The sequence below is a fragment of the Saccopteryx bilineata genome, chromosome 9, assembly GCF_036850765.1.
Source record: "Saccopteryx bilineata isolate mSacBil1 chromosome 9, mSacBil1_pri_phased_curated, whole genome shotgun sequence".
Lineage (NCBI taxonomy): Eukaryota > Metazoa > Chordata > Mammalia > Chiroptera > Emballonuridae > Saccopteryx > Saccopteryx bilineata.
In genome coordinates, this window is record NC_089498.1 from 74,135,796 (window position 1) to 74,156,840 (window position 21,045).

At 45.8% G+C, this 21,045-nt stretch overlaps 1 protein-coding gene across 1 annotated transcript in view; it reads right to left on the bottom strand.

The window, feature by feature from the left end:
- The window catches only part of PSAP (prosaposin), a 33,401-nt gene extending 13,079 nt beyond the window's left edge, over positions 1-20,322 (bottom strand). The window contains exons 1-3 of the mRNA XM_066242626.1: positions 20,185-20,322; positions 2,251-2,384; positions 372-446 (exon numbers count right to left, since the gene is read on the bottom strand). Of these exons, the coding sequence (XP_066098723.1) occupies positions 372-446; positions 2,251-2,384; positions 20,185-20,224 (249 nt within the window). The 5' untranslated portion in view covers positions 20,225-20,322. The remainder of the gene's footprint in view (positions 1-371; positions 447-2,250; positions 2,385-20,184) is intronic.
- Between the last annotated feature and the right edge of the window lie 723 nt (positions 20,323-21,045).

Sequence of the window (21,045 nt, forward strand, 5' to 3'; positions counted from 1 at the left end):
AGATCAATGGGGCAAAAGGCGATGCTCTGGCCTGCAGTGTCTCAGGCACAGGAAAATCCCAATGAGCAGAGAACCAAATGGACCCGAAGGTTAAGGGCATGCAACACAAAAATCACAGTCAACCCTGGCACCGCCCACCTGGGGGGAGTGGGGCAGCAAATTAGACCCAGAGTCTGTGCTGGTGCAACTTGTGGCAGAGAGACTATGTGAGAGAAACAGTATATGGCCCACGTGACCTAATTATATCCTACCTGGGCCAAGACCACTTCTAATTAAGACACCCCACCCCAACCCCAGCCACAGTTTTTCATCAGCCACTGCAGGTGGCCACAGGCCACCACTCACAGTCACACACACTTGTGGTAGCTTACCTCGGTGGCATTGTCTTTCAACATGTTGCCTGCTGCGGTGATGACATCTTTGCATACATCGCAGGGAAGGGATTTCTAAGAGGAAAGAACACAAGGGAGAGAGATCTGTGTCTGCAGGACAACTCACGCCACACAGTGAAAACCCCCTTGGCCTTTCCTCATCATCTCTAACCAGGGTCTGATCACAGCCACATCTGACACACAGGCTTATCCTGGCTCCCCAACTTAAACAAGAAGCACTCGGACACCACCGAGGAAGGATTAGATGTGACTGAGCAGATACTCTGTGCTTTTGCCAGACAGACACAGTTTTCTTGCACCCTTCACCGTGCAGCACCTTACTCAGTACACACAGAACAGGCCAAAGTTCATATGCATGCTCACCACAGCTCTGTGAGGAAACAGGCTCAGGAAAGTGAGAATCAGAGCAGCGGAAATCGGAGAAAACCATTAACAAATGGCAGCATCCCCGGGACCAACATAATCGTCATCACAGAGGCAAAGGGGGAGGGGCACAAGCCCCGGCCAGACAGTGGTGCTTATGCACACTCGCTCTGGACTGCCCCCTGTGCCCTACCTTCCCCTTCCTGCCCAGTGATGTGTTCCAGTGAAGGCCACGTGTTCCCACTCCACAACCCAGAGACTGACACCAGTTTTCTGACAAGCCCAGGCATCCAGGGCCTCACAGGGCCCAGGACCATGGCAAAGCCAGTTGGTTCTCAAAGCTCTCGAGGAGTTTACTTCTTGATGGCAACTGACTTTCAACCCAAGAAGAAGGCACTAACATGTCTGGGTAAGGTTAAGGAACACCTGTGAACTTAGCTGCACTCAGAGAAACCAATTTGAACCTTTGACCTAGTCGGCTAATAATGCGCACAGGCCCTACCAAGAGACATCCAGGCATCATTCATGACACTATCCTTTCAACAATGAAAGATCTAAAGTCCTCACTTGGCATACATTAAATGTGGATATGTGGATAGAGGAAGCAGTATTAAAAATAAAATCTGAGGCAAATGAGAGACCAAATCTGAAAGTGGCCACAGGGGGCAGTTTTCCAATGAATCCAGGAAATATTTCTGAAAGAGCCATGTTATTTAACTATTCTTCTCTCACGGAGTTCTACTGGCCACTGACAAGTCTTAGAACTTGAACTCTACTCAAACCTGGCCCGGCCCGCGGAAGCAGCATGTCCCAGAGTGAGCCGCGAGCGCGCTCTGCAGGGGCAGCCGGCAGAGCTGGGCCACCTTGGGAGAGGGCTCAGGTCGTGTGGAGAACACACTCGAGGTCTGTCATCTTAGTGTGACCCCCGTGAGTGTTGAGAGCCCCACGTTAATATGATCGATTTAACACTGTTTAGATGAGGGGGGAAATGGCATCTTTTCCAGTTTGGTTATAGCTAGAAGTAAAATTCTGAACGTCTACTAAAGCTCTTGGGTCTGAATCAGTGTCAGAGGCAGCTGTCAGAGAGGCAGAGAAGGAACATCAAAGGGGGAAAGAGACCTGAAAAGCTTAGCATCTTTTTGAGTGACCAAGGATGAAAGCCATCCCCTGTGTGCCCAGTTCTGGGAATGGGAGCTGGGACCCTGCTGGCCCCGTATTTGGGGTGGAGGGGTGGGCTCTGCACAGGCAGCATGGAACAGAGCGTGGGCATGGGAGGACCTCGTCCTGTGTCTGTCACCAAGAGACTGGGTGATTTTGAGGGAATGCAACTTAATCCCCCCTGCTCCATTCCCTCTGGGGTAAAACGGGCACAGCCAGCAATGAGTCATGCCTCCCTCACAGGGTCATCGTGAGGAGCAATGGGGCAGAGAAAGCCCTGTGCATGGCAGTGGTCCCAGACAACGTAAAGGCACTGAGGACGGAGGAGGGCACGCACCACCGTGGGCTTGCTCCAGACGGTCTGCAGGCAGTGCTTCACAGCGCCGCAGTCGGCTGCCGTCTTCACGCTCTGGCACCACGTGGCCGAGCCTCTGCTGCATTCTCTCAGGCCCAGGACGGGGCTGGCGACAGCTGAAAGGAAAACACTGTGAGGAGGTGGCTCCTTTCCCACCCCGGTCCCCTCATTTGTTTACCGGGGCTCAGGCTAGCCCTGGCACTCAGACGGATACTCGTGCTGAGACCCTGACCCAGCCACATGAAACCCAAACCACAGAGGCACTGCTCAAGACAAGAAGCTGTGTTGTCACAGAAGTCACAGGGATAGAAGGAACTACTTTATCTGGTTCATCTTTTTCCTCTCAAACTATTTTTAAATCGTATTAGGGAATATCAGACATTTTCATCTTTGTAACTTTTTTAAAAATTCCATGAAGTAATGAAAGAAATCACAGGAGACTGACATTTAAATATAGACTTTAACTACTATAGAATAAAAATTAGCCAGGCCCTGGCCGGTTGGCTCAGTGGTAGAGTGTCAGCCTGGCGTGCAGGAATCCCAGGTTCAATTCCTGGCCAGGGCACACAGGAGAAGTGCCCATCTGCTTCTCCATCCCTCCCCCTCTCCTTCCTCTCTGTCTCTCTCTTCCCCTCCCGCAGCCAAGGCTCCATTGGAGCAAAGTTTGCCCGGGCACTGGGGATGGCTCTGTGGCCTCTGCCTCAGGCGCTAGAATGGCTCTGGTTGCAACAGAGCGATGCTCCAGAGGGGCAGAGCATCGCCCCCGGGTGGGCATGCCGGGTGGATCTCGGTCGGGCACATGCGGGAGTCTTGTCTGACTGCCTCCCGGTTTCCAACTTCAGAAAAATAAAAAAATTAAAAAAAATTAAAAAAAGGCCAAAGATTTTTTTTTTTTAATCTGTAGGGAAAAGCACCAAGATTCATATCCCTACTACACAGAAAAATGGTTCTTAAGGCCCTGGCTGGTTGGCTCAGTGGTAGAGCATCGGCCTGGTGTGCGGAAGTCCTGGGTTCGATTCCCGGCCAGGACACACAGGAGAGGCGCCCATCTGCTTCTCCACCCCTCCTCCTCTCCTTCCTCTCTGTCTCTCTCTTCCCTTCCCACAGCCGAGGTTCCATTGGAGCAAAAGATGGCCCGGGCGCTGGGGATGACTCCTCGGCCTCTGCCCCAGGCGCTAGGGTGGCTCTGGTCGCGACAGAGCAACGCCCAGGATGGGCAGAGCATCACCCCCTGGTGGGCATGCCAGGTGGATCCCGGTCGGGCGCATGCAGGAGTCTGACTGCCTCCCCGTTTCCAGCTTCAGAAAAATACCCCCCCCCAAAAAAAATGGTTCTTAATGTCCTAATGGAAAAGCTCTTTACAAAGCTAACTGTGTCAGTTTTTGCACATAAACAAGTTACTAGCAGAAAAGCAAGACCACATATCACTAAGTGAACATGCCCATGCAGAACCGGTGCATGGTGTGCCGTCCACTGTGTAACGAGAAAGGGACCTGGGCAGAAATCACACGCACAGAAATGAGGTCAGGAAAATGCAGAAAACTTCAACATCACCTAACACTAGAGAAATGCAGATTAAAGAGGGTGCCATATTTTGAAAGTCCAATTAGCCAAGGAAAAAAAGGTCTTGTCACTGGATCATGACAAGTTTGTAGTAAAAGATGTATCCTTATATGCTGATAGCAGTGTGACTGGTGTTTTGTTTTGTTTTTTGATGTTTCTTAATATATTAATGCATTTCAAGAACTGAAACAATATCCCTCTTCAAAAAGTAATCCACTGGTAGAAATACATTTTAAAGAAATTGAGCAATTCAAAATGTAAAATATGATATGCATAAATAATATATTAAGTATTAATTCACAATATTAAAAAAGTAGATACGACTTGAATAGATAAAAATAGAGAAATATTATTAAAATGTTACATAGCTGTTAAATATAAAGATAATATATAATAGAAAAACCCAGAATATAACATTACATGAGTTATATAAAAATCAGAAAAGAATAACAAAGGGTGGTTAGCTGAATTTATTTAACTCTCAAAGTTATCTTGTGTCTGTATAATTTTAAAAAAATATTTTATAAACTACCTTAAGAGTTCCTATTGTTTCTTAAAACAGGTCCACGATATCCTTGATTCTGAAACTGAAAAATGGTCCTGGTGGGATAGCTCGGGTGGAACTCTGATCCAAGGATTTTCCCCAACCATCCCAGCCAGAGACTGGCTACAAATGATCAAAATCTATCAGGTTCAGGGAATGAAAGGCAACATCATAGGCCTGAACAGCAAGAATACTTTGTAGCTTATTTACGCCTTCTAGAAACTTGAAACACTGATCATTTGTAATAATGACTTTGTTATTTGTTTTGGCCAGGTTATTCTGGACTAAAAATCATCTGGGTAGTCCCTTTTAACTGAGATTGGCTCGGCTAACAAACCCAAGGCCATTTCCCAGTCCAGTGACTATTAATCAAGCAAGGCAAGCCCCCCACCTCAGAACTAGAGGTAAATGACATGCAAAGGTGGCCAATCTGGTAGATCTACAGTCATCAAAGTCAAGCCTAAAAGAGAGTTCATGGACACTGAGAAATGAAACTGAAGTCCCAGCTCCTGGAAATTCAGTTCTTGGCAAGGCATTCCCGCTTACCTCCAACCTAAATAAGCCAAATTTATAAAGGTACACATTATAAAAACTGTGGTGTACAGCAGATGTGACTCAACGCACACTGACAGAGAAATAACTGTGTCCCCTCAAGATCAGTAATGCAAGGCTAAAACACGAGCCTGGGTGACACCAGTGAGCTACCTGCTGAGAGGTCCAGGTGCTTATTCTGGGAGCTGATCTGAGCTGAGGGCAAACAATGGCTGAGAATATGTGGGGACAAGAATACTGTCCCCAGGAAGTGTATTTATACTCAAATCCTCACACGAATTCAGGGGATCTCTAGGGCACCATGACACCTGGCCAGGGACCCCAGCTGTGCACAGAAAGCTGTAGAGGCAAGCATGGTTTTTCTCCACAGAAGTGTAAAAACAACGAAATGAAGGCAGGATGCCCAACTCCACTGACTGGGCCAAGTTCAGGACCCTCAGAGGGGAGACCAACGTGAACAAGTGTGGGCTCTTTGACCCCACAGCGGGAGGGACAGATATAACAGTAAAATAGTAACACAGGGAGCCACATGCACAGAGCAGCCAAGAAAATGGCTATGCCTATAGGGAGCTAGAGGTGGCATCTTCAAAATGAAATGTGAACTAGCACCTACAGGACAGAGGTAACAAAGGCTGGCTAAGTGCAGAGGGCACGGGGAAACTCCCGAACATCCACGGCCCAGCACTTCTCTTTGTCAGAGGGGAAGAATCCCCCTTTGTCTCTTCGGAAGTAGAGCAAAGGAAAGTGGCAGGAGCAGGCCACGAAGACAGGCCTCAGGCACACCAGGACAGATACCATCTGACACACTCATCCCCCACAGGCAGTAGCTTCTGTGAGAGTCTTCACAACCAGGCCTGACAGCAGGACTGAAAAGGGGGTGGGAGATTCAGCCGGCAGGGTTCCTAACTGGAGTGAAGAGCACATTCCAAAGCGTCTAAGCAAGAAGCGGGACAGCAAGGGCTGAGAGAGAGACAAAGATTCCAAACAGCATGAGAGGCAGGAAAACGAAACACAGGACTGAACTGAAACAGGAAGTATCTCAGGCCAGCAATTTCCAACTGGCATGCATCAAGAATTTTTAAAACAATACCTATTAAGCCAGGGGTCCTGACCTCTCTTCCCTTAGATTGTCTAGATAGGTAGGTAGGTAGACAGACAGACAGACAGATAGATAGACAATAGATAGATAAAAGACAGCAGCCAGCACAACAATAGCCCTCCAGTGTGAATGCCCCATTTTTTTTTAATAAAGAACAAGTAAATTTATTTATTTTTTATAGAGACAGAGAGTCAGAAAGGGATAGATAGGGACAGACAGGAACGGAGAGAGATGAGAAGCATCAATCATTAGTTTTTCATTGCGTGTTGCAACACCTTAGTTGTTCATTGATTGCTTTCTCATATGTGCCTTGACTGCGGGCCTTCAGCAGACCGAGTAACCCCTTGCTGGAGCCAGCGACCTTGGGTTCAAGCTGGTGGGCTTTTATTCAAACCAGATGAGCCCGCGCTCAAGCTGGCGACCTCGGGGTCTCGAACCTGGGTCCTCTGCATCCCAGTCCGACGCTCTATCCACTGCGCCACCGCTCGGTCAGGCGAATGCCCCATCTTGAACCATCAACATGAGCTGCACCTTATTGGTCATATCACGTACTAAGGTTACATCTGATTGGTTACTTCTTGGTACCAGAAATCCTTATATATAAGTACAGGCAACTGATTTTTTTTAGAAGTCACTTTGGAGAACCATGGGTAGGTAATTACTATTAATTAGTGTGTGTGTATCAATTAAAATTATACCTATTGCCCTGTCCGATTGTCTCAGTGGTAGAGCGCCGGCCTGGCGTGCGGAAGTCCCGGGTTCGATTCCCGGCCAGGGCACACAGGAGAGGCGCCCATCTGCTTCTCCACCCCTCCCCCTCTCCTTCCTCTCTGCCTCTCTCTTCCCCTCCCGCAGCAGAGGCTCCATTGGAGCAAAGTTGGCCCCGGCGCTAAGGATGGCTCTGTGGCCTCTGCCTCAGGCGCTAGACTGGCTCTGGTTGCAACAGAGTGACACCCTGGAGGGGCAAAGCATCGCCCCCTGGTGGGCGTGCCGGGTGGATCCCGGTCGGGTGCATGCGGGAGTGAGTCTGACTGCACTCCCCGTTTCAGGCTTCAGAAAAATAAAAAAACAAAATTTTTTTTAAATAAATAAATTATACCTATTTTTTTTGTCAGATGGGCAAAAATATATTTTTGGTATGCTGCAGAATTTTAATTAGTTTATGTGTGTATTGAGATGAAATAGGGTGAAAATCACTGTCTTATGCTAAAAGAGGAAAAGAAACAGTAAAAGCCAACCAAAGAGGGAGGTGTGGTCATATACTGCACTGCCCAAACCAGCGTGAGGGGAGGACAGGGCACAGGGCACAGGCCACAGGAAAGGCAGAGCACACCTGCACACTGCTTCCTGTGAAACCACAAGCACAGCAGGTCGGCAGGTGAGGGCATATGACAGCATTCCTGAGTTCCCTGGAAGACTGGAAGTGTTTAGCTGGGAGAGAGTGCTTTAGAGGTATACAGCCATCTTCACAGGTAAAGGACTCCTACTTATCACACGAAAGCGGATCTGTTCTGTGTGGTCTCAAACCCCAGGCCTCAGTCTGCGGCCACACCCCCTGAACATGTCCAGTCTCATCAAACCCCAGACCTCAAGCAATGAGCAGAGGTTAACAGGCAGACCACAGCTCAAGGTAAGGAGCACACTTAACATCCTCAGGAATAAAAAAAGGAATGGCTTCCCTCATTAAGTAATGAGCTCTCCAACAGCAGTAGCAACCATGCAAAACAAAATGCCCAGCCTATAAGGAATTCTGAGTAAGAGGGATCCTGAGTGGCGAGTAGGGCCAAAAGACCTCTTAGGGGCTAAGTCTTAATTCTTATAATAGTGAGGCAAAGGACATTTGCAGTATTAATACATAACCAATATATAAAAATTACCTTAAACCACTTTCTGATGAGTTATTTCTCAAAACACGTTCCCAGCAAAGCTCTCATCTCTATTCTCATCCTCCCACATTCTGTCCCCAAATTCCAACTTCCTTCTTGGAGGTGGTATGTTGAAATCTAAGAAACTTCTTAGAATGTCTGTCTGACCCCTGGAGATTTCTAATTAAATGTGTCATATTAAGACATGAACACTACTCAGTGAAATCAAGCACTACACTTCTCAGTTGAAGAGCCTAGCATTCGAGCCCTCAGTGACAAAACTGGTAGGCTGAAATTAGAGAACTTAGTGTTTCAGAGACCCTGCAACCCTCCAGGCAAGTTTCAGTTTATTAAGATAGCTATTTTCAAAAACGTCAACTGTTTTTCCCTAAAAAAGGCATGTATGCTGTTCCCTTTTTACTCTCCAGGCCTAAAGAAAATACAGACATGTTCTAAGCCAGTGTGGCTTTCAACCTTTTTACACTGGGGACTGGTGAAAATAAGAGAATTACTTCGGGGATTGCTAAGGCAGAAATCACCCTGAGCATAAATGAACTGGACTAAGATCATTGGGTCTATTATCTTCAAACGTCAGGGTGGTTACCTCCTTCACAGACCAGCACGAAATTTCTGGCGGACCGGTTCGCAGACCAGTAGTTGAAAAACACTGTTCTAAACCATTCCGCATGTAGGTTGCTTACCAAAAATAGGTTATAATGGAATTGCACTGTGTTGCGAACGGTTGCCACAAAGGGGACCAGCCTGTCGCCATGGGCTGTGGCAGCTCTAGATGCTAAACAAGAGCTCAGCAAGCCTGGGAGGGAGTGCGAGCTCGGTACAGCCCAGTGTTTTAGGTGCCCTTATGGTGACATTTTGTGAAAAGGAAATAACTAAATCTTGAGTCTAGAGTGAGATGTCTATGGCAACTTACCCACCATCTAAATTAAATGTTCTTCAAATATGGCATACTGAAAAGAAGATATGATCTGCCTCCAAGTCCTGTCCAAATGACCTGAAGCAATTCACAGTCCTGCTGAGCCTGTTTTTCCATTGATGTCACTGGGAATCAAGATGACAACTACGATATACTTTCAAGTGCCAGAAAATACTGCATCTCTCCACCATTACACCCTTCCCATCACCTCTGTGGTATTTTAATGTATCCACATATCTCAACTGCCCTAGCAGATCGGCTCTGAAATCAGAAAGTCAACAGTTCAGATCTTGGCTCCACCACTTCTAGTCATGTAACCTTGAGAGGTCAGTCTTCCAATCTGCAAAACAGGCCTCTATAGCTAGTACTCACTCCTAGAAGTTTGGAAAAATATGTGTAAAACAGTGCAGTGCTGGCATGCTACAGAAGTCCACTTCAGTGCCATTATCATCATCAGCATATGTAGTGGCAACAGGAACTTTCTCTGACCCATTATCCTGCCCAAGATGGGTGCTCCATAAACCACTGAATCAGGACTGTTCTAGTTTACATTTAATCAGGTAATTAACTGGCAGCTCAAAGACCTGGAGAGCTGTGTCCCAGCAACCTTAGGAGTTGTCTGTTACTAAATGCAAGACCCAGGAGTCACAAGCCACACTGTAATGAGCTCAGGAGTTGACACCATGTACGTAGGTGCTTAACAAGCAGTCCTGCATGAGGAAGAACGAGGTGCCCAGAAAGAGACCAACAGGACCACAGGTGAAATGCTTTTAGTAATTCATGAAATTGGAGCTACAGGTTGATTTCCCCCAATCCCCATAATGCTGCTGTTCAAATTATTTTTGGAAGGCATCTTTTAGAAGAGCCGCCTTAAAACCTCCTTTACTGGAAGAGGGAGGAGGCAACATAGCACCAAGCTTCCTTCTCTGAAAGTTGGGGTACAGGCCTGACTGCACCCCTGCTCTGCTGTCTGCCAAGCTGAGACTCTGACAATTCATTTACACCACAATTACCTGTAAAATGGGGAAAATCAGAGCACCCCTTTCTCCTGAACGCTGTGCAGATTAATGAGAAAGAGAAAGCACTGAGATTGCCCATTACCCAGGAAGCTGATTTACACATCTCTAATTGTTAGCAGTGAGCTGGAGGGGACAGATGATAAGGAGAGGCAGTCACATTCTAATTTTTATACTTCGGCAAATTTAATTTTTTCTCCTATTACCTTTACAATCAGAAAAAAGAGCCCTGGCCAGGTAGCTCGGTTAATTAGAGCATCATTCCCAAAACGCCAAAGTTGCAGGTTTGAACCCATCAGGGCACATACTACAATCAACCAATGATGCATAAATAAGTGGAACAAATTAATGTTTCTCTCTCTCTCCCCCTGCTTCCTCTCTCTAAAACAAATAAATAAGAAAAAGAAGTTAAACATTAGAGTCTGTTTGAGGGGACGATGATTGCCCAGCGTGGCAGAGATGGCAAGTTGCTCCCTGCATCTATTCTTCACTCCTTTCAAAGGAGCTACAGACTTTCAGATAGATACACACATGGCTATCAAGACTGAAAATGTTTCCCAGCCACTTCTGTAGCATGCTCTGGCCACGAAAACCACATGCTGACTGATGAGGTTATCACACCTTTAAAGACAAGTGTGGCCTGGCCAGTGGTGGTAGAGCAGACAGACCATCAACCTGAAATGCCGAGGTCCCAGGTTCCGAACCCCAAGGTCATCAGCTTGAGCGCAGGCTCACCAGCTTTAGCACGGGGTCACCGGCTTGAGTGTGGGATCATCAACATGATCCTATGGTTGCTGGCTTGAGCTCAAGGTCACTGGCTTGAGCAAGGTGTCACTGGCTCAGCTGGAGCCCCCCGGTCAAGGTATGTATGAGAAGCAATCAATGAACAACTAAAAGTGACACAACTACAACTTGATGCTTCTCATCTTTCTCCCTTCCTGTGTGTGTGTGTGTCTCTTACACTCCAAAAAGAAAAAAAGAAAAAATAAAGACAAGTGGACCTTTAACAATCATGATGGACCATAAACAAAGGGGCTAGAGCTCAAGGATGTGGAACATCAACCTAGAAAAGGCTCCAAGTTCTTCTGGGAGCAGAACCACCGAACCAGCCCTGGACTGCCTGGCTCCTCAACTTTCTATGACAGATAGGAACAGTTCTATCATACTTAAGCCACTACTATTCTAGAGGTCCCTGCTGTCTGCAGTCAAACCTAAGCATAACTAAACACCAGTTTAATCATCTACCTCATTTACCAAGAGTCTCCAAATGACAAGTCTTTACTAAGGCTTACCTCCAGTGAGGATATTTAAAAGCCCTGCGTATACAATATATTTACCAAAGATTTTGAAAGCATTCTCACAATAAAGGGGACCTTTTCTAGAAGACAGACCTTCGCTCTATTTCTTAAAGCAATCAGTCTTTTTTTAGCTATACAACATATGATTTTCCTTTTAAATATTTTAGGTAATATGTGCTAAATACTGCTCAAGTCAGGCTTCCAAAGAAAGGATAGCAGAAATGCATGTAGCCTCCCAGTAGCAATAAGCAGAGCAAACATTCCAAAGGCAGTGGATCTGCCCTCTGGGTAATGTATCACCATGGCAACAGGCAGGTTGCTAGGAAACCAAGAGAGGCTAACCCCAGGAGAGGCAGCATCTACCTAAGGTCCCCTGCATTCTGACATTTTCTCAGAATTCATGCACTTAGATCCCAAAGAGCAAGAGATAGTGCAACACACTCAACACTGACTACCTGATCCCAGCTGGCGTTGCAAGTATAATACATTCCACAGCAAAGAGCACTTGTCTCTTCTTTACAGGATCTTGCTTTTGAAAAGCATTCTGCAGAGGAGAATAAAAACACTGCCCGTTCTTCATTCGGAAGAACATACCCTCAGAGGCAGCCTGCCTTGAACTGGAGAAAGTAAGGTCCAAATATTCCTCTTATCACAAGAGAAACCCATAGCAATAAGCTATCAGGCTCACTAGGCTGACATCCCATCACTTCTGGCCCAGATAAGCTATATTTGTTATTTAAGACAAGGGTTCTTTCTTCCCTGCTTCTCCTCTTCCACTACTGCCTTGCTTTTTAATTTTCCTCACAAAGATCATTTTAAGGCAAGAAATCTATCTACATGGAGAAAGCAACAGAGTCCTCAGGCAAATTACCTTGTGCAATAATTGAGACACCGAGGAACAAGAATGCAATCTTTTTTTTTTTTTGTATTTTTCCAAAGCCAGAAACGGGGAGGCAGTCAGACAGACTCCCACATCCGCCCGATCGGGATCCACCCAGCATGCCCACCAGGGGGCAATGCTCTGCCCATCTGGGGCATCGCTCTGTTGCGACCAGAGCCACTCTAGCACCTGAGGCAGAGGCCATGGAGCCATCCTCAGCGCCCGGGCCATCTTTGCTCCAATGGAGCCTCGGCTGCGGGAGGGGAAGAGAGAGACAGAGAGGAAGAAGAGGGGGAGGGGTGGAGAAGCAGATGGGTGCTTCTCCTGTGTGCCCTGGCCGGGAATCGAACATCGGACTCCTGCACGCCAGGCCGACGCTCTACCACTGAGCCAACCGGCCAGGGCTAAGAATGCAATCTTATTAGCTGTACAAAAGTGATGTTATATAGCATAATTAATTTTCAGAAAAGAAACACCTATCTAGTTTATTCAAGAGTATTCCACTCCAATATACACTCCTGCTAGCAAAGTTTTTCTTCCAAAATGTCAACCTATCAGGTGATGATCAGAGGTAAACTTAAAATCACCCTTAGTAAGATTCTACCACAAAGGGACCCTGAAGAAGTGACCCCTGGCAGTATTGCCCAGGGTCCAGTCAGGTGAACAGGTATAGACAGGGGTCATACCCACACCAGCATGGTTCGAGACCCAGCCTAGGATGCAGCTCAGGGTGATGCAGTGAGCCAGAAACTGCCACAGGCCCTATCTGAATGCTGCTAAATGGCTGCATGGTCTCTGAACACTTGTAGAAAACAATGATATGCTTAAAAAAAGGATTTCATGCAAACCCCACTAAAGAAATTCAGTGTTCTGGACTTGTCCCACATGACTGTTTATTAGTTTCAGATACATGTGTGTCTACTATACATGTCACTTCTGACAAACTTTAGTTACTACTTAATTATACTGCCTTCATTTACATTGCCAAAATGTAAAATTCAGACCACAGCACGAGTGAGGGCAGATATTAGACTGCCCCCAGTATTCTGGTGTAAGATTAAACCAATGTTAAGCAAAATGCACTCACAGCAAGCAGTGCTGGGTACACAATCAACTCTCAGTGTCAGGCATTACGATGCCTGCAGTTCCCACACAACAGCTACACCAGCGGTCCTAAATATGGTGCAGAGAACCTGAGGATCCCAGAGATCCTTTCAGGGGTCCATGAGGTTAGAATTCTCATACCACCACCAAGATGTTAGCTGCCTTTTCACCCACTCATTCACAAATGTGCAGAAGAGTTATCCCAAGGCATGTGACATGTGACACTGCAACAGAATGAGTGCAGAAGCAGCTGAGTCTAGCCAGGTGTTGATAAGATTGCAAAAATGTAAAACAAGCCAATCTTCTCTCTACATATGATTGTTTTAGAAAAAAAGTTATTTTTCATAAAAATTATATTAAATGTTATGGGTTCTTTGGGTGATGAACACACAATATGGTATAGAGAAGATGCGTTGTGGAACTGGGCACCTGAAACCTGTACAATTTTGTTAACCAGTGTTACCCGAATAAATGCAATAAAAAGGAAAAAATATATATCAAATAAAACAAAAAAGTTATAGGCTCATCATTATTTCCAAAGAATTTCTGCCTGACCAGAGGTGGCCTGGTGGATAGAGCACTGACCTAGGATGCTGAGGTCCCAGGTTCAAAACACCAAGGTCTCCAGCTTGAGCGTGGGCTCATCGACATGATCCCATGGTCTGGCTTGAGCCCAAAGATTGCTGGCTTGAGCAAGAGTCCAGCAGTGGGCTCAGCTGGAGCCTCAACCTTCCTGTTGTTCTGTCCCTGTCTGTTCCCCCACTTCTTGCTAAGAAAAAAAAAACAACAACAATCTCATCAACTTAATTTATGAGATGGTAAATATCAACAGATATAGCCCACACAAACAAAAGCTCTTTGGGCTCCCTCAATCCCTTATAAGTATATAGGGATCCTGAGAGTGAAGCATTTGAGAACCACCAAGTTAAACACTTACAACCAACTTCTGGAAAAAAAAGGAGAGGAAATACCTTCCTCAATTTACAGCTGGGTTCCCTTTTCAGATTTATCTCAAATCAAAGCCACCAGAGTATCTAAGTCATGTTAGATTCCTGTGTCCCTACCACCCACAAAAAACCCTCTCCCACAGTTTTTGAGGTCCCTCTAACTAGGGCATGAACTATTAGAAATGTCAAAGTTTCACTTCACCCGAAGTGACCTTTGATTTGTCAACTCTTAAACACAATTTCTTAAAATGCATGTCAGTAAATTAAATGCTTTCATTTACCTGTGATACAGACTTGGCATTATTAACCTTTAAGCGTTATGCACACCAACCTACCAGTACCTCCTGAGTGAAGTCTACTTGGCTACACCTCACACCACCATTCAGTAATGCTGAGACCTTACTGTGCTGAGCACTGTGGTACATGCTGCAGATACAGCAAGGGATCAAGACAGCAAACAAATGTACCATATAATGTGAGAGCTATGAAGAAAAACGAAGCAAAGCCAAAGAAGAGCAAGACTAGGGCAGGATGGCATGACCATCACAGACAGAGCAGTAGGGAATTCTGATACAGCAATATCTGAGCAGAGAGCTGAACGGAGGGAGTAAACCACGTGGGTTATCTCAGACAGAACACAAAGTGCAGAGCAACAATAAGGCACAGGGGGTAGGTGTGGGGGCTGGGCAGCAGCCCTGATCTGATGGGAGGAATGGAAGTCGAGTTCTGAACGGCAGCCCAGGGCCAGATGTCATGTGACCTTGCAGGACAAACTTCAATTTTTTCTTTAATTTTTATTTTTTTTTAGAGAGAGGAGGGGTGGCGGAGATACATGAATTTGTTGCTGCACTGGTTTATGGATTCATTGGTTGATTCTTGTACATGCCCTGCTGGAGATCAAACTTACAACCTTGGCATCTTGGGACAAACTTAACAAACTGAGCTACCCAGCCAGGGATCAAACTTTAAGTTCTTAACTAGTGAAATAAGAAACTACATGAACCTACATACACAGGACAACATGCCATCACAGCTGCTAAAGGATATTTTTTTTGCTATAAGTGACATCTCTAAGATTGGCCAAAAGAACTTCCTACAGTATCTCCTCAATCTTATTTATGAAGTTTCCACTAATGTAAATTATTTCTTTTCAAAAGCAGTATCTATCCAAATTTGGCTAGAATTCAATTTTAAAATTTAGAAATGTCATTATAATTCATCTCACTTCTTGGCAGTCGGAACCACTGGACTTCATCCATCTCCAGCTCACCAAAAGGCTGGACCCTGCAAATCCCTCTATTACTCCTCTTTTTTTTAAATCCTTACAGGACTGCATCCATGAAGTTTCTCCAATCACGGCCACACAGATGTTCCTCCTGACACCCCTCAAAGCCACCACCTTCTGATCATCCCCTCCCCACGACACCCCTATTCAGCAGGAAGTAGCCAGACGAATAAACGGTGCCCCTTGTTCTATTTAACACAAAAGGTCAGAATGTAAGGTCAGTGGATAATGGGGGATGGTCACGTGGGGAACTCAGACCCGCAAACTTTGGCTAGGACCGCCCACAACCAAGCGCGCCAAAGGAGGTTTCACAGTAACCATTTGGAAAAAAGCGACCGTCTACCAGCCAGTGGGATTTCACCACGTCATGTTAGCCCAACTTCCCTAGAGGGACCCCTTTAAATATCTCCCACGCGGTTTAATCCGTGCAACTTCCCTGGCCTCCATCTTACCTCAGGGCCAGGGAACTTTGCCGGGCAGGTTGCGTGCTCCGTACTCAATAAAGCCTTTTGTTATAACACACTTGGTGGCTCCGAGCCCCTTCCTTCCTTCTCGGTGGGGAAAAATACCTTACAACTATTACCACTGTTTTAAAATGGTTAAAAACAAACAAACAAACAAAAAACTATCAGGCAATGTAATTAGTATTCTCTTCTGTTGATTTAAAAAAAATAGAGAACTATCTTTGTGGTGGCACAACCAAACTGGACCCAGAGAGCAAGGCTTAGGGCCTGACACCCAGTAATCTAGAGTGCCCACTGTAGAAGGCTGCTTCTAAAAGCCATGGCACAAGAGCAGCTTGGTTTTGGCCTTGAGAGCGCCCCGTGCCTTATTAGATGGTTTTCCAAGCCAACAACACTCTGTCCACCCTTCCTTCCTCTTCTCCATTGTCAAGTTCCAGCCTGGCTATTCCAGTTTTGAAAACCAAGAATATGGACGAACAAGTTCCAAGTTCTCCTTCCCTTATTCTTTTTTTTAAAATATTTTTTTGACAGAGACAGAGAATCAGAGAGAAGGACAGATAGGGACAGACAGACAGGACCGGAGAGAGATGAGAAGCATCAATTTTTCGTGTGGCACCTCAGTTGTTTATTGATTGCTTTCTCATATGTGCCTTGACTGTGAGGCTACAGCTGACCAAGTGACCCCTTGCTCAAGCCAGCAACCTTGGGCTCAAGCTGGTGAGCCTTGTTAAACCAAATGAGCCCGCGCTCAAGCCGACGACCTCGGGGCCTCGAACCTGGGTCCTCTGCATCTCAGTCCAACGCTCTATCCACTGCGCCACCACTTGGTCAGGCTCTCCTTCCCCTACTCTTAAAAAATCCACTCAATCCAATACCTTTCAACTCCCATAGGAGGTACAGGATATACTTATCAAATGTAATTAAGTCACTTACCAAGTCCTTGACTGGTTAATATAAATAAACCCTTCATGAATTTTCAGTCAAGCTGATTTTTGACTGAAAACTGATAAACAGGGTATTTATCCAAAATTACCTGGCAAGTGAGAACTAGAATTCTGCAGCTATTCAGCAGACTGACATAAATTCATGTCTTGGATCATAAACAGCAGTAACTATCAAATGAATATATAATTGTACATAATACATTCTAGCTTGCCTAGAGAGCCTCCCTGCCTGTGTTGGGCAAACACCATCCAGCTGGTTAGCTGTCACATGAGCGACAGTAGCAATGGCAGCCTGGTTCAATGAACAGGTCCCCCACCCCCCGCACAGCACTGCTTTACTTATGTCCCCTCATTAACCCTGGACTAGCCATCTTAGCTCCAGGAATCACTCAACAATACGGCCTTACTGTATGAGTCCTTAATAGGAAGTTCAAAAATAGCAGATAAATGTTTACATCTAAGGTGCTAAAAGCTAACCAAGTTGTTTCCTTTGGGGCAAGTGAAACTGCAGTGAATGGAAAGACAAAGGGGACTCTGTTGCTGCTAATGTGCTACATCCTTAACCCTGGGGGCTGCATATGGTGGGTCGCTCTAAGTTTGTAAAAAGTGAGAAGGCTGGTGTCCATGGAAGGATATGGGAAGAGCAAGCACTGTTAGGAGTCCTGGGTTCTAATCCTGACTTTGCCAGTAAACAGCCTATGATTTAGGCAAATCACTTCTGAGGGCCTTTGAAGTCTTCATCCCTTAACAAAGTGGTGAGATTAGTCTCAAATTCTTTCAGTATACCATCACTTCCCTTTTTTTCCAAGTAGGGAAAAGGGAGGAATGGCTGCGTCTCTACCATGAGGATATCATTAAAACCCAAACCATAACCTGACCTGCAGTGGTGCAGTGAGTAAAAGCATTGACCTGGAACACTGAGGTCGCTGGTTCAAAACCCCGGGCTTCCCTGGTCAAGGCACATATGGGAGTTGATGCTTTCTGCTCCTCCCTCCCTTCTCTCTGTCTCTCTCTGTGTGTGTCTCCTCTCTCTAAAATGAATAAATAAAATCTAAAATAAATAAATAAAAGTTCTTCTCAATGAAAATGTGTCCCTTGTTAAAAAAAAAACAACAACACACACACACACACAAACCATACAGCTTCTCCGATTCAGAGTGACACTGTACTATACAGCAGCACCATGTTGGAATGGCGTGTTCTAAGTACCTCTCAGAGAGCAGATGGCTGCCATCACCATGGACCTTCATTAACAGTATCAACATTAGAAATTTTAGAACACTTCCAAAAAGTCAGTGGAGTCAGCTCTGTCAAGCCAAGTCAGCATCCATACACTGTTATTAGCACGACCTTGGCATAACTCACCTAACCAAATGGCAGCAAGGTTAGAGCAAGGCCATTATAACACATTCCCATTTATCTCCATACTCAGGGAAACAGGCCTCTTGACCTGGTTAATATTCTGATTAACTAAATTCTCATATATACCAAAGGAGGGTTTTATATTTCCAAGGAATCAATTAAGTCCCTTTTGGGTGATCTGAGTGATTCAGAACTCTTAAAGGTCTTGTGAGGAGTGACTCACTGCCTAAGAACAATTATTTGATACTGGGGGGAAAAAACTGATCTCAATCAATATAGAAAATTTAGAGAGTGGCATTAGTTTATTACACCAACCATGAAATTATAACAGAATCAACCCCAGCGAGAAATAAATTTTCTTCAGTGACTATCAAACCAATAATCTTTCTTTATAAGCAGATAACCTTTCATAGTCTACAAGTAAAACTAATTTAAGAGCTTGGTTTAAGCCCTGGCAGGGCAGCTCAGTTGATTAGTGTCATCCGGATACACCAAGGTTGTGAGTTTGATCTCCAGACAGGGAATATACAAGAATCAACCAATGAATGAATAATTAAGTGGAACAACAAATGGATGTTTTTTTCTCCCCCTTCCTCTCTCTAAAAATAAATAAATAAAACCAATCAAAAAAGAGCTTGATTTTAGGTTAAAACACATCTTGTGAGTTGCTGAAAGCTAACATGAGGAAAAACCTCAAACCTACTTCATCTGTCGGTGTCTTCTAAATTCTTTGGTTTTCCATCAACTCTCAGCCATTTTGTTACTGTTTATTAAAATTTGGATGACAACATGATAGTTAGCATGGCTAGTCTCTAAATTATGTAGTTAATAAACAAAAACTGAGGTTGGCCCTAAAGATCAGGATTATTTCCCTCACTGAACTATTATCTGAAAACACCCGAACCTGTTTAAAAATTAAAATCAACGTTACATAAATTAAAATCTGGCTCCATGACTATCAAACTACAGAATTTTGATTAAGTATTTCAACCTCACACCTTTCCCTGTACCATGATGCTTTTAAATGTGGGTAAGATGTGAAGCCAATAATTAGGGGGAAGGGAAGGTCACAGTGGCTTGGGGAAGGCACGCAGGCTCCTCTGAATTCCAGAAAGACAGTGCAGCTGGTTCCCATGCCTTACCTTCATAGCCTGCAGTGATTTTAACAACCAGTACTATTTCGGGACCACAAACAGGTGTAAGAATACTCCTATGGCCTGACCTGTGGTGGCGCAGTGGGATAAAGTATCGACCTGGAACACTGAGGTCGCCAGTTCAAAACCGTGGGCTTGCCTAGTCAAGGCACATATGAGAATTGATGCTTCCTGCTCCTACCCCTTCTCTCTCTCTCCTCTCTGAACTGAATAAAGTCTTTAAAAACAAGCTTGTACGAGTCTTTAAAATAAATCAACTTCCCTTTAAAAAAAAAGAAAAAGAATATTCCTGTGCACCTGCGTTGCAAAATCATCCGGATCAAAAAACCCGTATCATCTTCAAGATAGAATCAAGAGTAAACACATACATGTACAAAGATAAACATCAACACAGATGGTATAGTGTACTTTTATGCTTCCTGCAACTTCAATACCCTTAAAAACTAGGGCAACCTCATGAGGTCGACGGACAAAGTGTGTCCAGCTAAACGAGGCTCTATTCCATTTCAATCACGTGCGCCCAGCACAAGAACAACACAGTTGTTGGAGGGCTCACCCTACAGACTCACCCCCCATAACTGGAAGGGCAGCCTGGAGGGAAGGCCCAGGGAGGCCCTGCCGCCCCGGCACCAACTGGAGCCCTGAGGGAGAAGCCACCAGCCTCGCCCACTCGCCCCGACCCGATGCCTAGGCGTCCTAACCCGGAGCTCTTCACCGCCCGTCTCCCAGCCAACTCCCCCGGCCCTCTCGTCAAGCAGCAGGTACCGGCGCAGCGCACACGCCTGCGCAGTGCGCGCCCCTCGCCAACCCCGAGGGGGAGCGGGGGAGCGAGGCCCGATACAGCCCGCTCTAGCCAACGTTCTGCAGGGGCAGCCCTCCCCCGGGCTGGGGGTCCAAGGGCTTACCCGCGCCCAGGAGGCTGGCCAGGAGGACGAAAGCGTACATGACGACGCTGGACTCCGCAGTCTGCAATGCAGAGCGTCAGCTGATCCTCCGCGGATATAAACCTCCCCCGCCCCGCCCCGGCCCAAGGCCGCCTACTGCGCAGGCGCAAGCTCCGCCCCTGCCGGGCCCTCCGGAGCTCTCCCTGCAGCCTGACTCAGCGTGGCATATGGCGCTTGCGCGAGGGCAAAAAAGGAAGAAGGAAAAAAAAAAAAAAAAAAAGAAAGAAGGGAGAGGTCACGAGAGGATGGGAGGGGGACTGGAGAGGGTAGGGAAGGGAGAGATTGTGAAAATGAAAACTAACAATTGAATAAGTCAGCGTTTGGGATTATATATTTAAAATATCTTTTAAGCCTCACTTTTTTTCTATGGGTCACCATTTTCTATTAGTACCATTTTTCAGATGAGAATCTATCCTCAAAAAAGTTCTCACTTTCAGAATTCAAAGTCACCACTCAACTCACACTGATGATTTTATAGTATTTACCTGGAGGGGTCAGTGTGTAGCTTCCTTCTGGGCCCTGCCTTTCCTCTTAATATTTCATACTTAAGTCGCTTTTCTTTCCCATGAGTCCCAGACAGTCTTCTCAGTATCAAATACACTCCCTCCCAAGATAATACCATGGTTTGTCTGTGGACTTGGAGGAAGTGGAGGAACGAGATTGAAGAGTAAGACAGAGGATAGGGAAATCCTCAGCCATCGGAGAAAGGAACAAGAGGTGAAACCTGAATTTGAGAACCCTGCTAAAAGTCAGCCAGGGGCCTTGGTGAAGAAGGAAGAGGCCTCATCCTGTCCAACCCTTGTCTTATTTCAAGATAAGAAA